The following is a 17,571-nucleotide window of genomic DNA, read 5'->3' as shown; positions in this document are numbered from 1 at the left end:
GCAGTTGTCATAGTTCAGCAGACACCAGCCATCGCCGCTGACAGACCAGCTGGGTAGCTTGGGAGGCCTTCCATTCTGCACCGTGAGGTACAGTAAATTATCCAGCACGGTAGAGCAACATCTGTTTCTGTGCTTGTGCCGAACAAACAAGGCAATTTAAAGCATACCAAGGGATAACCAAGCAGCAAATGAACATGACCCTCATTTTTTTCCCCCCTTCTTACACACATGAGATGCTAAACTTCACTGTGCAAGCGCTACATAAAGAAGCCAGGCTGTTGTTTGATAAGGTGTTGTCAGAGAGATTTTACATATTTTCTAGAGGGGGTTGGGGGTGGGGGGGAGAGAGATATATCTCATAGTATTGTTATTCTTAGAATCCTCCCACTTCTCTCTTCGTTTCTCTTATACTAAAGCTAGCACTCAGCTTCCAATTCATTCTAGATATTTTTTTAAAAACTGTTTCAATATACTTATAAATATTCAGTCTTTAAACCCTAATTTGCTATACTTAGTTCACATGCCTTCAAGCATTTGTCTTCCAATTTCCACTGAATAAATGCGTACTAATGAGAAATAGAGCAAGCTGCTGAGGCAAAGCTGGGTGACTTGAGACTGGCCTGCCACCAGCTTGTGATAGGCAGGCAAATTGAGTTAAAATGAAAAGTCTTGTCAGCTGAAATACAACATGGTAGCCAAACAGCAAGCTGTCAATCATCCAGCCAAAACAAGGGACTGCAGGTAATAAAAGGTCATTGCGAATCATAAGTGCATTTGGCTTTCGTAGGCAAGTTAATTTTAATTAAACATGATATCTATCTGTAAATGTTTTATAAAACTTATTGTGCATAATGGATTGTTAATTTTACACTAACACATAGCAGGTAATAGGGTACTATAATTATTAGAGTGTATTGTAGGAAAATAGCTATCGAGTATGCAAATATTTGGGGGGGGGGGTCATTTACCCACAGGCATCACGGTGTGCCAACAAAAACGATAATCCGAAACAAGTACATTTGCATCTTACTAAGAACTAAATGGTTCTGCCCAGCCCATTCCAGGAAAATATATTCATTTCTCTCAATCCAACCAATGATTTCATAGCTTAGCGTTTGTGTTATGACTATGCACTCTGTCTTAGCTGTTTTTGGGTTCCTACCCTTTCTTGTGTATGAAACAATTTTTCAAGCTGTGCTCTTTTCGCAGGAAATATCTGGGATTCAGCTATGACCTGGGGCAAGAATACTTCACCATATAAATGAATGGACTAATATTAAACAAACGAACTGACTAAACATGCCTAGCATTAAACATGCACTAAGTATATCTCTGCTTTACCCTTCGCATTTCCATTATAACCATAAAAACCAACAGACCATTCTCATATGTCGTTTACCATATTAGAACTCTGTTGTGAGCCGTAAGGACTATTAATATATGTTACTCTGTGCACACAAATCCGTACATTTGTGTTTTGGGAAAAGTCTTACATAGACAAAACCAAGTGTGCTGCCCCAGAAATGTCATGAGAAAAAATAATCAGGGCCAAAATTTGCTAGTTTTGCTGTAGGTTGAAATTTTGGGTGGGTTTTTTTCATTTTTTTAATTAAAAAAATAACATACCTGTGCTTTGAATTTAGAAGTCAATCAGGCCATGTTGTGCTCTAGACCATGTATCTGACCATGACAACAACATTGCTTGCAGAGAAAGGCTTTTTAGCAATTCTTGCTTGTTCTCCATAGCATGAGGAGTCCAAAAAAAGGCTCTTGTTATAGTAGGCCAAAAAGAGGACGGAGAATCAGAGCGCTTAAAACAGGAGAATGAGATGACAAGGTGATGAACATACAAGAATCCCACCTTGTCTGCCTTACTCAAGAGCAGGGACACAAATCTTGATTTCCTATGCTCTGGGTTGGCACAGGGGAGTGGGAAGAGGAAAAGCTCTGTCTCAGAGGTTGGGGTCAGCGAGCTGCAAGGGCGAAGGCAGTACTGGCTCCCAGCCTTCCCGCAACATGCGGATTTTTGGTGCACAAGCAATGCAAACTGGGACCTTTGTCCCTCCTACACATTTATTATCAAAACATCCCTTTCCCCTTTCAATCAAGCGTGACTTTAATTCTCTTATGGTACACATTTTTTTTCTGTATTATTATTTTATAGGACAGTATCCGGCCCTTTATGACTTAAGGGCCAGGAAGAACTGAAATCTAGGTTCTGTTCATATCACATTACGTTTAACTTGATTATAAAATTTAACAAAAGCTTTACAAGAATATTATGAAACAAGATGTGGCACATTCAACACATAAATTGAACCAAGGTTCTTCAAGATTTTAAGGAGCAGCAAAAGAATGACACAATTAATTTTCTAAACTGTTCATACCATTTTGCACCAGATGGTTTTAGTGAAGTATGTATTTTTATTTTCCTGTTCCTACACTTCTGGGGTACCTTTTTTTGTGTGTCCTTATTTTTCTTTGCCATTATCATCTCAGTCTCCAAATACAAAATAAACGCTCTCTTGATCTTCTTGACGCTTTGTAGCTTTCCTCTTCTCTTATTTTTTGGTGGATGCTAACTCTGATGTGATGTAGTTTTACTGTGTTCCTTAAAAGTACATTACTTACTTAGAATGCTGTGTTATTCTTCAGAAGTGTCCCTGTCACTCAATACCTCCCTTATTTCAAAAGCCCTCTCCATCAGTTAAGAGAGAAATCTGCACCAAAACAGCCATGACTCCAGATGAAACCCACTGACTAGACTCACACTATATAAGATTAACATTAATGCTCTAACAAAAAGTAACTGGATCAAACTCAATTTTATATTTGTACTATAAGAAACAAATCAAATTTGAAGACAGATTCCTGAGACATGCGACATTGGATGGTCCTGGAGAATGGCAGCTATTGCTTAGATCCAAACCGTGCACAGATACTGCACTGCTCTACCACCCTCTCTTGACACAGCTTCATTTAAGAGTGGGACATCAGTTCAGGCCATGAGCTACCAAGACACACAGACATGAGCTACCAAAATCTATAGATTATGAGCTCAGCTTTAACAAGGGACTGTTTCTGATGTTTAAAAAGAGAGGAATATTGAACCTCTCAGCTTTTATTCAGCTGTTGCCTACCCTACTAACACTATGTATGGAGCCTTTCAGATGCTTCAAGGTTAGGTTCCTACCTGCTACACCCCCTCTCCTCCCTTGGGCTAACTTTAGCATTTATCTTGCCAGCGCCTGTACACTAGCAAATGAAATGAAACCATCAGCTGATGCTCTGAAAGCCTATCCAGCTCCTGGATCAAACAAATTCCAGTACAGGCAAGGGTCTTCCTCTGAACCCCTGATCCAGAACTGGAATATCTGTATCTCCCTCAAAGCTCTCTATTTTGAATCAAGGTACTTTTCTTCAATACTGAAAACACCATTTCTGCTCTGCAAAGCTTCACCTTCTCATATTTTGATTGGAGGCATTCGCTCAACTGAAGCCCGCTTTAGAAGTCTTTTTGTTTTGTTAAGGAGACAGAAAGAAAGAAACTGCTTGTGAAAAAAATTACATTTGCAGTTTAAATACATTATCCTGCTTTAATTTCAGAAAAGGGTCTTTCTTGGCAGTACCATATAGAAGTATTTGAAATGCATTAACACTTCGGCAGATGCTCAGAATCAAACAACTTAATAGGCATCAACTTTTTTTCAAATAATTGCAAAGCTTTGATTTAGCCTTTTGCATACCTTGCATAGTTAATTACCTAGGCTTTAGTGTTTACATGCAATGAGAGTATCTACAGCTATAAACTACATAATTTATAATTGATGTAAATGGGTGTTATTATGTCAATTAGGCAGCTGTGTCCTCCACCTTCTCAGTAAACAGAAATGAGTGATAAAGTGAGTTTGCTGGGAGAGCCCTTCTTTTCTTCCTAACAGATAAAAATAAATTACCTAGGTAGACCAGGTTGTCCAATTGTTCTCTGGTGAGGTGGATGTTATACGTGGGCCCTCTCTTTTGACCTGTTGAGTGCAGCAAATGGTCAATCTCGTCACGCACTGCTGCAAGAGCTTTTGGGTGCCGCAGAAGATAATACATGGCCCAGAATGTAGCTGGAATCGTGTTTCCCACAGAGGCCCACAGGAAGGCAAAATGATGTGCTGGGAGAAAATAAGTGAAAAGGAAGATTAATAGCGTTTATTACACTGATTAGATTTGCAGTGTGCTAATTAAAAGATGTTAGGACACAGACCCAGCCAAGGATCAGTGAATGCTAATGAGGACCAATAGGCTTCTGAAGTCTAATTTTCTGCTTAATGAGAATAGTTTGAAATGTAATGTCGGGGGGGTGTGTGCGTGTGGGGTGGGGGGAATAAGGGGAGGAAATGCAGCTCAGTTATAATCTTTCTCATTATCACCATTAAGTATCTTGTTTTACCACCTCAGCACAAAAAAAAAAATCAATTATCATAGAGGGTTGTTTCAGAGTAAAACATTTTATCATTAGCCAATTAGAAAGAACATAAAAAAATTTCAAGGTCGCCATTTTGCCTTTTTATTTCAAAGGTCTATAGTAAATTATTTTATTTTAGACAAGCAATCATTCATAAGTTTCCTACCTGCTTTGTCATAATCTCCAAGCAGCTCATATTTCTCAAATATATCTTGTCTGGCTTGGACCACTTTTGACCCTCCCAGCCATTTTGTCATGTTCTGAAGTAAAAAATGATGTATAAGCTCCTTCCGAACCTTCTTGGTAGCTCCTAGCAACTCAATTGGTATGTTTGCAGCTAAATAGGGAAAGCTGGCATCAAACTTGATAAATTTGTCTCTGATTTCACTAATAACTTTGTGGCCATCTGCAGCAGGAACTCTTCCATATAGTGTTATAAAACTGGCTTCAAACATTACAGAGCAGCAGAATTTGTACATTTTTTCTGTTTCCCAATCTGTTGCTTGTGAGCATTTCCATTCAAATATATCCTGGAGATTTTTCATCATGTGGTCAGAAATGATATCCAAAGGCTTGCCTTGTAGATACTGGTAGATTCTGTGCAGGTTTTCCTTGAGATCGGGGAATTTTCCTTTTGACAAAGCTGGGTAGTCAAAAGTTTTGGAAGCCATTTTATCAGCGAATTCATGAAATTCAAGTTGCTTGCTATTTCGGATGACATAGACATACTGAAATGGGTCCATGATAAAGGTAATATATCTACCTGAATAGAAGAAAAGAAAAAAAAATAGACATGAACTTTAATAATCTGGTGACACTTTCAGAAGTAATGACTGAAAATAAGCCATTGCCTGGAAAAAAAGCATCCAGAAAATCCCCAAAGAAATTTGCAAAGAAATAAAAAAATAAAGAAAAAAGAAAAAATGAAGAGGTAACAAGTTTTATTTAGATTCCCTTTGTCAGGATGCAGATTCCACCTGTGTATACTTTTATAGCTCTTCTAAAATCAGCATGAAGCCATTTCCATGTAGACTGATCAACTGGTTTTGCCAACAGTAGGGTGTGATCTCTGTAGTTGTGGCACTCTGAAATAAATCATTTATTACTCTGGTATAATACGAAAATACAATCTAAAGTCATAGCAGCATTTGAAAATTGTGGGGTTTTACCAGCAGAAAGGGAGAAACACGCACATTTCACCTGCATGGAAGGAAGTGAATGATGATGGCTGAAATGGAAAATACACCACCTAGGCAGCTTTTCTTCAAGCAGATGACACAGAAACCCCAAAACCTGCCAGTTATGGCTTTAACTGCACACTGCAACCCCCCAACATTTAAAGTCTCTCTTACAACTGTTTTTCTCCCCCCTGAAGTTTTGCTAACTTCTCGTTAAGAATGTGCTTAGTATCCGTAAAACGACTACCTTAGGATCTGATTTTGAAGCCACAGCTTACAATGGAGCAGGCTACCATTTTTAACATGGGTGCCATTTTGGGATGCACACTGTCTTAGTGCTATCATCCACTGTGTCAGTGTACCGACAACTTCCTACCTTTCCCAAGGAACTTAGCGAGGTCAAACAGCTGAACCTTCAGCTGCTTGTACAGAGGGACAGGACAGCATCATCTGATGCTTTTTCAAGCTGCCCCTGCCAGAAAAGTCCTGCGATTTCTCCCCGATCTTTAAGTCCACTACTAAAGAAAAGCGTTTTGGTGAACTATTATGAAACAAAATGCTAATGGCCCCGAAGTTTGATTAAAACTTAACTCTTTATAGATGGTTCCCATGTTAAGTCTAAATTTAGATTTCCCGATCCTTAACTTGAATGGAGAGGGGCATTAGGGAAAAAGCGTACCCATTAAAATGTACACATCCTCTGTGAAATATCCCAGTTACAAACTCAGGAAAACAGTAAAGACTCCAGCACTTAACAGACTAATTCTGTCTCACTAAAGGGACAAATCTCCTTTGGTTTTAATGGGAACACTACACACTTAACTGAGGACCAAATTTGGCTCTGTGACAGATGTCCTGAGATAATGTAGTCACTACCACTAAAAATGTCAACAAGTATCCATGGTTACCATATAGTTATATTTGAATTATCATAGTTACTCCATATTCTGACTTATATATACACACAGTGCTCTATGGTAAATCTGGATGTGCTCTGGACTTCCTCTGAAATTACCAGCTGCCATAATTTTCCTCCCAATTACATCCACTGCAATCCCAGTGACCCAGTAAGGAAACGTATGGGATAAATAGTGACAGAATTTGACCTCCTTTTTTTGTCAACAGTGTATGAAGTAGAAAGTACAGTTTGCTTTACTGTAACATAAACAACCAGAGACATAATTAATTTTTAAAGAATAAATATATCAAGAAACTGGCATGAAAAAGAGATCCTGAAATCACAGTCCTCTTTTCTGATCATTTCTTCCTTCCCAGACCACAGAATATGACAGGAATTTTTAGTCTCAGCCTCTCCAGGATCTTTGTTAAGAGTCCTAGGATTGCTCTCCCTTTCCACCTTTCACCCACCTTCATGCTCTTTATTGAGGCCACCATCTTTGCTATAAAAGCTTGGAAAGAATGCCCATTGGAGAAATTATTAATAAATAGATCTGGAGTGTTATTAACCCTAAAGATGAAAGCTGGCTTCCTAACTTTGCATTTACAGGGTAAACAATTTAAGTTAAGATTTTTAATTAATATTAATTTAAACCATCTGTCCACCATCTGCTTATTTCTGATGCAAAATATGAGTTTCTTTGTGATCTTTAATCAGACACTTAGCAAACGCACATCAATTCTTATAATTTTTAAGTAAGAAAATGATTTTCAGCAAATGAGTTTTCAGACAAACAAACTATTTTAGCAATAATTTTAAACCAAAGCTCACTCAACACTAGCACATACTTTGGAAAAAAAAAATCTCTGAGAGAAGCAGAGTATTACAGATCCTGATTTTTATTATTCTCATCAGGTTCCTGGTAGCAAAAAGTAAGTATGTACCAAAAAATAATTCATTTTGTAGAACCAGTTCAGGCTCCAGACCACATCACTGGAAGTCACCAATATATATAAACACATAAACCAAAATACTTTTGTTACTGCATGTAGTAAAGGTCTATATAGTGAAATAAGTGGAACCCCTCTATAACAAAGGCAGCTTGTTTATATACCTCACTGAGAATCTAATTTTAGATCTCTTAATGAGAAAAAGACTAAAATCTAGGGCTAATTAATAGTAGTTAGAAAGTTGTTGTGAGTGTGGGTTTGGGAGCTTTTAGCAGTTACAGTCCTACTCACACACAGATGCACTACACGGCTACACTGGTTACCCCAGCCTCTTCCACCCAGGAACAGATTGCTAATTACAAAACCGTGCCCCAACACCTCCTCTACCCTGAGCAGCAAACATCCAAACAGGAACAACCGTCCTCATCTCAAGTTATGATTTTAAATTTTGGAAGTGTCAATATGGTCCTTAATCTTGCTTTTTAAATTCTGTCTTTGTCCCCAATGAGGTCTCTTCCCTCTGACTGTCCCTGATGGTGTCAGAGACCAACAAATGCCAATCTTTCCTAAAGTCTCCAGCTTTTATTTGGCATTTTAAAATGCAGCTTCCCCCCTCCCCTCCCATGTCCTTCCATTTCAACTAATGCCAAGAACTATCTCTTAAAAGTAGTCTTTTCCGAAACCGAAACAAATTTTGATGCTCATAAATTTCCATCAGGGTATCGGTAAATGCCAGATGAGCCAAAAGTGGAGGCATACCACACGCTCCACAAATCAGGAAGCCTTAAATATTGAAGATATTTATGTAGAAACCACTGGGGACCAACCCTTTCCTTGTTGAATTGTTAAAAAAATCCTTCAACACTAAAAACTAAGTAGAAATGTCCATACAGAAATGCCACACTCCACATCCCAATAGTTTAAATCCCTGAGCTATTTTACTTAGTACCATAGAAACATGACAAAGTAAGAGATGTATCCTTGTTTCTGTAAAAAGTCCTCTGAATTTTTAAAAGATATGGCTACAGAGAATTCTTACATCCCCATCCAATCCTTCAGTCTGCATTACACTCCTGCTGCAAATAGCCTGGTTATCTCCATTTAGTTTCTACAGTCTCCTAGAAATAAAAGATTGATGTGGAAAATATGAAAATTGTCAACTTTGGTAAATCTGAGCACAGAAGCCAGTATTTGTATGATAGTTAAGAAATTACTCTAATAATGCATTCTGGAGCTTTTTAATGCTAATGATGAAAGACAAGTATTTCAGATGGCATCTAATGATGGATGTTATTTCGGTAATGCTTGCAGCAGGCTTCAGCTTCATAAGGAGTTAATGTAAATTACCTTTTGCCTAAGAGAGAAAAATGTGGTATGTTACTGTAGGTGTACCATGATTTAAAAGAAAAGAATGACTTCGCAGCAGTATTCGAAAAGGCAAGTGTGCTTAGTAAAAAACCCTCAGATTATTTTATTGAAAGTTGAGTTAGTCTCAGAGAGAGTGTTGAAAAGTTCAGTATCATTCCTAATAACTTGTCAGGAAAAGGAGACAAGGTTTAATCCCGAGAAACAATGACAAAACTGTTTCAAGTTCTTTAAGGTCTTACCTAGCCGTCTGCCTATGCTGCTGAGCCTTAACAAGCAGAGGGGCTGGCTTGGGAAGTAAGATCATCTCAACACCACAGACTCTCTCTCCCTCTCTTTCCCCTCCTTATTCTTTTTTTTCCCCTCTCTCTCTTTTTTAAAGGCAATCGCATTTACGTAATCGTCCTCTTATTAGGGAGATTCTGCTGAACTGCTGACAATGATGTACAGTGGTGCTTCGCTGCTGTGACGTTTGGGGAAAACGATTCTGCTGCACCACCACACAAAACCAATTAGAGAACTATTTTCTGCGACAGGTCAGGAATTTACATTGTTTCTCATAGAAAGATGTGCTTTTTAATTTCTTTATTAAGATGACATCCATGTCCCTTGCAACTTTTAGGGATGACAATCATTTGCTCATCACATGGGAAAGTACGATCAGCGAAATCGCATTACCAGTACGGGGCAACGCCAGAAACTCCGAGCATCGTTCCGCATTTTCCAAATGAACTAGTTTGAGAACCAATAATTAGAACAATATATATTGATAGAATTTTTTGACAGGACCTTTAGACACTGACCAGGGGCATAAAGCAATGATAGTCCATACACAACAGACTACGTTATGTTTGCCAAACATATAAACATCATCTTTGTCAAATCAGTAAGACATATAGAAATCCTGTATGTCTTCGGGACATGATAGGAGGTACTAACTAGCTTCAGCTTCTTCCTTGACTTGTGGATGACAAACTGCTTCTCTTGATGGTCAGTAATTTTATACCAAAAAAAGAGAACTTAAAGTGGCATCTCTGTTATGACAATTTCTCAAAATCAAAGATTTCCCTGCATAAGGCTAAAATGATACTGAGAACTCACTGCATTTACCTCAGTCTTTATCAAGGAAGGCTTCCTTAGAATACCTGAACACAGGGAGATTAGCTGAAATGGAGTTTTGTTTAGCATGCAAATGGAAATTTGTGAAACTGAATTATATTCATAGATTGCTTAAATATACAAATGTCTAAACATAGCCTTGGATAAAATAATGAAGAAGTGAAAGAGAAATAAATATTTGATTAAACACATTAAGGATTCTGAAGCATGGCTGTATCTGGTTTTATGAATGTATTAAGGTAGGCTCTGAATGGTAATTATTAATCTGTATTCGTAAGAAGGCACAACTGTATAGAGTGTGAATGTACATTAACAATAAAAAAGACTGTATTTCAACGAAAGTTGGTCTTGTAATGTGTCAAACTCACTTTCAAGATGGAAAAAATCTGAGCATACCAGTTTCCAAAGAAAAAACCCTGAATGAATAAAAAAATAATCACACATTTAATAACAGTAAAAGTGCTCTTTCAAAGGATTTTCCAAAGGAAAAAAAAGAACAGATTTGGTAAGAGGAAGACAAATTTTATTAATTAAACATACGGCTTGCAATTTAATTAATTTAGTTGTAATGAAAAAAATTATTTTTATTGAAAAATAGTACTTATTTGGAAATATAAAGATAATGCTACTGCCATGAAATTAAAAAGCAAACTATAACCTTTACATTTTTATTTGAAACTCCCTAAAAATATAGGTATAGCTAAAAATGAGATAGACTTAACTCTAAATTTGATCATCAGTACAAGGATATCGGCATATAAAGAGGCAAAAGATCCATTACATCCACCTACACAAATAAGAATTTGCCTTTTTGTCAACAGAGGAAAACACTGGATTTTAAATTGATTTTGGTAAAAAGTACATCTGTATATATGTGTGTATATTTATGTAAAATTATATATTTAAGTTTCATTTAAAATTCCAGTTTCATTCTATGTTTTTCTTCTACAGTTAAGCGTCTATGTGAAATCACTCAAATGTTTCTATTCAAGCTAGTGTAGTAGTACAGCTATAAATACAGAAAACAGCAAGGTTATATCATACTTTATTATATTGTTATTTTCAGCAGGCATGATCAGAGTAAGAGGCTGGCAACAGGAAGTTTCTGTGTTCCAGTCCTGATTGTATCACTGAGTCAATATGTCATTCATTCCCTTGTGTTCCTGTCAACCAGTTGTAAAATGTGTGAGAACATATTCTGCACTTTTTTTCTGAAGTGTTTTCTAAATTTAATCTGATATTTTTCTGTGCGGTGTCAAGATGATGTTAGTTTGCCCTTCTTTAGGAAAAAAAACCAATACACAATTAAACGTGCTGGCAAAATCCATGTTCATACATTACATGCCTACAAATTCTGTCAATAAGCATACAGACCTATAGCTGTATATAAAACCCCCTTGCTCATAATTACATCCTATGGATAATTATTATGCATTCAATACATGTGAATTTAAGTAATTTTTATCGGCCTATGCTAAGCAAAAGTTTTTGGTTATGGAAGATTCTCAACTAAACATCTGAATTAGTATTTAACTTCACTGATGGAAACAATTAAGAGAAATGCTAAAATATTTCTCACCAGCAATATGTACAGTGAAAATATCTCCAAGTTTCTTTTGCTGATCCAGTAAGAATTTGAAAGCATCTTTTCTAAAAAGCAAAGCCATCCCAAGGTAAGGAATCCAGCCATTTATTAGCGGGGGCTCTCCAGTCTTCCTGTTAAAGACAGAAAAAATAATAATCAGGAATTAACTTTGCCATGAGGGCAACTCATCTTTATATCTATGTATATATTACACTTAGTCCCACCATTTACATATATAATTCTTGCAGTGTATAATATGTTGTACAGAAAGTTCTTCAGATATGATGGCAGGTTAAATCTAATCACACCTCTGAGCACAGAAGGCTCTGTGTGGTGATTAGGAAAAATAAGTGAGAGAAATTGAGATGCATTTAACTACAGGTCGTCCAGTTATTACCATCAAGTTATGAACACGGAAAAATGACATTCGGTAGAAAATCTCCCAGCAAAGAGTTGTCTCATTTTCAATATTTGGCGTGTCAGAGGAAGATGTATCGGAAGGCAATTATGACAGATTTAGGTAAATAGGACGCTGACATACCACACAAAACAACTACCCTTACAGATAAGGTTTTAAGAATTTCAGTTTACCAGCACACAGAACAGCTACTATTCTAACTAAATATCTTTAAAATACAGAATAATAATAGAGGCAGAACATTTACCACAATAAATCTTAGCCTCTGAGTATTTATAGTCTCCTGAGCTAGAAACGTGTATGAACAGTTTAACATGAAATTCTAGATAATGATATTTACATCCTAGTCTAAAAAAGCAGCTATGGTGTATTAGTTATGTTTATGGAATAGTATAAAATACCTTTTAAGAATCGAATAAGTTACATTTTTCATTAAAAAGGAAAAAAGATTTCCACACTGTCCTATTCCTGACTGCAAGTAAATGTCTCTCCTTCATGTGGGTCTTTAGTTGCTTGAATCTGATTTACAACAAAGAAACATAAAGCGTGGTTGCTCTGGAAAGGATTAAAACAAATATTCGTGAACAACTCTGCTGCTACATCCCATCTGTGAAGGTGACTTATACTACATGCAGAACAACTCATTCTGATTAAACACAAGATATTTACTAGCTTGGATCTAATCAAAGATCAAGGGATCACAAGCTTTACTACTATCATACACAGCATGGATTTTTATGTAGCTGGATTAACCCTATCATAGTCACATTCTCCCTTGAACTGCGGTAACAGAAATGAAAAAAAAAAAAAAAAGGTAAACATGATATGCTGTATTTACATTTTTTATATTCCTAATTAAAACTTTCCGAGCAAGAAATTACGAGCCAGAGATTTATCCTCTTTCTTTTAAAAGTTGCTATGGATTTAATTTACAGATAAACAGATGTGGCCAAACCAAGCTGCAGATCTCAATCTCTTTCTGTTTAACTGACTACTAATTCTGAACATTAGTTTTCAAGAACATTCTTTTGCCCTCTGGAAAAGCAGTAAACCTTCTGGTCCAAACCCGACAATCTCATAGCCGACACATTTGCTCTGGCTTTTTTGTTTCTTTGGTTTTGTGGCTTTGGGATTTTGTTTGTTTGTTTGTTTTGAGGTGGTTTTTTTTTTTATTTTGTGGAGAAGATAAAGCTCCTCTTTTTTCAGTACCTCCCATAAACCATCAAATTACCCATCCTAGTGGTCAAATAACAACATATTTACTCAAGTGGTCCAGAAAACTCTGTAATGGTTAATTCTGTATTAAATGAATACAAGAAAAGAACTAATCTGAGATTACACAAGAGGGATCACCAACCCTGGAATTGTAACAGCCAACTCGATACCCTCAATTATCCCCTCCAAACCCATAAAGAATCTGGATGAATTACCCATTTCCCAGCCCTCCAGACTATAAAGTCCTGAGAGCGGCTGCCTTTCACTTCCCGGGCTGGACACTATGCCTCGTAAGTAGCATCCTGACAAATATTTAGATAGGCTTTTTGTCATCTTCTAATTGAATGCATCTAATTTCATCCTCCATGTTCTGTCATTCGGTCAGAAGCTGTATTCTTCACAAGCTCTCCACTGGGTAAAAAGAAGGCAGCTCAGAAATCCAGGGGAAAATTAACTTAATGCTCCAAGTCTGTGGGATCACATCAGGGAGACATTTTGCTATCGCAAAGACGTGAGGGTCATCGTTCGCTTCAGACATGTTTAGCTCAGCAGCAATAAGCTTAACACTGTTAAACACCGTGTCAAGGCTACGCGGCTTTCAGAGGAAAATATAACACCAGTTCAACTTACGACCCACAGCAGACTGATAACAGAAATGTGTCTTCATTTCTAGCTTTCCTTCTCTTTGGAAGATGGAGGTCATCTCTATGACTTATTGATGTCTGCTAACACACAGCAAAGAAAAGAGTGCTGGGTGTATTTTAGTGCCTCTCAAAACACAATGCTTCACTGCACTAACTTTTAAGCAGTGCAGTGCAGCTCACCCTGGCTTCCTGAAGGATTCTCACCCACATCCTGGGTGCCTCCAGAAGTTCTCATCAGCTTCAGATGCTACACTGAATGATTAAAAAAGCCCACAGAGACTTTTACTGGTTAATTGATTTGTTTATGAACTTGGACACCAGACACACACTTCACAGCCATTGTAAAATTTGATAATTAGGCAAATATTACAAATGTTTCTTTTTTTCATGAAACTATATATTGTTGTACTAAATCTAAAATCTAAAAATTAGCTAAGAAATATAGAAGAGCAATATGAAGAGTTTTGATGGCAATTTAAGATTGCAACTTTTTTTAACTGAAGCATTCAGAACATCTTACCAGATTACATTTTATTCAGACCTAGTGTAATTGCTTAAATTCTAATTCACGTAACATACCTTGTAATATTCCCAGGCCTTTTTGCTCCACATGCCTATGTTTTTTACAGATTGGGCTAATTTTGCTTATATACAGGGATATCTTTACTTATCTGAGAAGCTTCTGTGAAGTCAGTAAGACTTAACAGACAAATTTCTCACACATGTGAGTGAATTTTACAAATAAAGCATCAGCAACATGTCCAATGCAATCTATAAGTAGACGGATCAGTTACAAAGTGGAGGGAAAGCAACATAGTTGTATCATCCATCATTGTTAAATGGATAATTTCAAATGGCATTATACAAAAATCAGCTGGCTACAAATACAGTCCATAAATAGAAAGAACAGACTCTGATAACTGTATTTTTTCTTTGCTTTCACAGTGAAAAGATACTTTCATGTTAGCAAGTAATAAAGTTGCAATGTCTACTCCATCAAAGAAGCAAAGTTTTAGAGTTTGTTTAGTTTTCTTAAGGTGATATTTTTCAGCTCACCCAAAACACAGAGGTCACTGACTCAGGTGTGATTATTTAGCTACTAAGGTAAGGCAGTATTAAAAAATGTGGATATCTTACCTATGCCTCATTTATGCTAAGCAGCAGTGATACAATAAAGCAGGAGAAAAATGGGCTGCAACATAAATCATGTGAAAAATAGATTAAAAATATTTTTTTAAGAAATTCAAGGTCTCTAAACACTATGTTTTCAATTAGTGAAAGGGAATTATTTCAAAAACCCAAATAAGATCATTTGTTAAGCTCTCTGAACATTAATATTTTTTTTATTCAATTACAGAGAAAACACCCTTAAGATTCACAAGAAAACAGACTTTGGCAGCATTACATCTTATAGAAGTGTTATTGCTTTACAAAAGCACACAAGACTATTCTTTTGCTGGTTACACCATTTCAACATCACTGCAGTGTAGGGCATTGGATCAGTGTAAATGAGACGAGAATCCTTCTCATTTCACTGGTTATTTGTATTCCAAAGGAGCAGATGCCTTCCAAATTATGCAAAAATCCACAGCGCATCTCGTACTATAGCAGATGAACAGGTTAATTTTTCTCTTTGCACATAATAAATCATAAGTGCTTTAACACCCATAGTCGCATTTCATGAACATAAACCTTCTGTTTAATAATGTCTGTTTACAACTAGAATCAGACATACAGTAATCTCTTGCCTGGGATAAACATTAATCCAGATCTGTCTAGAAAAATTATACAATTCATTACCATAAGTAATCTCTATTGTGCCCTGTGCTTAACCTTCATCTTTTTTCCTGTCCTATAATCTTGCAAATCCACTGGTGGTGTATGATTGGCATCTGGTGTTAACACAGCCTTCACTGCACACAGCACAGCTGAAAAAGCCCTATGTGAACATGTCACTCTGCAGGGTACCGCTGGTTCAGCTGACCGCTTCTCAACAACTTTCACCAAAGGGTGAATAAAACTCACAAGCCGGGGAGAAAAGGGTCTAACAGTATCATTTGCCACAGAGGGGTCATTTTCACTTTCCAAGCCATTGTCACCATCCACAAACATTAAAGGTATCGGTCTGATTTTCCTATAGCATCTGTGGTCAAACACCACATACCACATCCAAGCTGGAACACTCCGTGCTGGAGGACTTTAAGGAATGGAAATGGATAGGTACAGAAGGAGAACAAAAGCTATTATGGACATGTCAAAGCAGTTTGAGATTATTCACAGGCTCGATCACAATATTTAAGCAACAAGACATGACAGACAGTGTCTTTCCAGGAGCTTATGAACACTCTTAACTGTGAGGAAAAGAATGAGGCCAAAGGCTTCAATCCCAAGAAAGGTAATCCCCAGAAACGTGGTGTCTGGAGTGTCGTCTTGTATTATGAGAGAGAGAACAAAAGAAACTTAGGACAGGAGAAAGCCAGTAAGTCTACCTTCCTGTATTTTTAATTTAGCAGTAAGTTTCCCCCTCAGACCTGCTCAGAACATTAGGTATTTTGTATCTATGAGGACAGAAGAAAATACTATCTTCCCACATTTTCCCACAACACATTTTTTTTGATAATTGTCAAATTTTGCATGCCTTAAATACCCCATCCAGATTATCTGCCTCAGTGATCTCCTAGAGCTCCAGTTTCCAGGCTCAGTACATGCAGTATGAAAAAGTGTTCCCTGCAGAAGAAGCCAGAGGACAGTTTTAGCAATATACAGCCTTCTACCTTTGAATTCTCAGCTTACATACCTCCTACGGAGGTACGGACCAGATGCCACTCCTATCTGATCACTATTTGGAGGCTTACAGGGCGTAAATGGATGCATCAGGCCAAGTCTTGACAGACAGATGCAGACATGGATTGACTCGGTGAAGAAGAAACAAGAGCCTCAGAATGGAAAAACCTCACACTGCTGCCTGCCACCTATACATTTGCCTAATAAACTGGATCACTCATAAAACAAACCTCAGGAAAAAGTAGCAGATGCACTTTTGAGCATACCAAGGAGAGAAGAGTTTCTCTATGCTCCCAAAAAGAGCAGTACAGCAAAGACAGAGTCTAGTGGTATTGTGAAACAAACTGGAAGAAATGGTGATGAAAAAACCCCAACCAGCCAGTGAATTTTTACAGTGATTTTTTACAGAAAAATGCAATCCTTTTGTTGAAAGTTTTTCATGTCAAGAACTTCTGGGATTTTAATAAAAAGATTTTTTTTTTTTCTGTAAAAGCATACAAGTTTTTTTTGGTAGGATCTCTAACCTGTGTTGTGATCCGTTCAACACAGCAGCACCTTCTTTTTCTCTCTTCCAGTAATTTCATTTGGGTCATCCCCAAATATCCAAAAAACACTGATGCTCAACAACTCATTCAATAGCCCTGAAATATTGCTCTCTAGGAGATCTTACTCCTTTGCAGTTTTTCAGGCTAAATTATCTCAACAATTGTAGGTTGACATTGTATGTACCAACTTTTTACACTTGTGTGTTGAAGGACACATGCATAAATTCAACCACTACCTTTAGTGACTGGTTGGGATATTGCCTAAAAAGCCAAAAGGCAAGTAAGTACCATTGTGGAAAAGTAATCTGAACAGTTTTAAAATATAAACCCACTGAAAAAGCCCTTTTGACTCAGGTTTTATTAGAGGCTGAAAATTCCCAGAGAGGTCCTACACAAAATGTAATGTAAAGTTTC

The 17,571-nt window shown here is 37.1% G+C and overlaps 1 protein-coding gene across 3 annotated transcripts in view; it reads right to left on the bottom strand.

Annotated features, from left to right (window-relative positions):
* LOC102060263 (cytochrome P450 7B1) overlaps positions 1-17,571 on the bottom strand; it is a 126,152-nt gene that overhangs the window by 10,664 nt on the left and 97,917 nt on the right. For 2 of the 3 annotated variants that reach the window (XM_055704500.1, XM_027811094.2), the window contains exons 2-4: positions 11,546-11,682; positions 4,623-5,219; positions 3,957-4,163 (exon numbers count right to left, since the gene is read on the bottom strand). In XM_055704500.1, coding sequence (XP_055560475.1) covers positions 3,957-4,163; positions 4,623-5,219; positions 11,546-11,682 — 941 coding nt within the window. Of the gene's footprint in view, positions 1-3,956; positions 4,164-4,622; positions 5,220-11,545; positions 11,683-14,965; positions 14,992-17,571 lie in introns of those variants that run through there. The other variant, XM_027811093.2, reaches the window with a different exon arrangement.

Source organism: Falco cherrug, chromosome 3 (assembly GCF_023634085.1).
Source record: "Falco cherrug isolate bFalChe1 chromosome 3, bFalChe1.pri, whole genome shotgun sequence".
Taxonomy (NCBI): Eukaryota; Metazoa; Chordata; class Aves; order Falconiformes; family Falconidae; genus Falco; species Falco cherrug.
Note: the sequence above shows the minus strand (reverse complement) of the source record. Positions and strands in the feature narration are given on the sequence as shown.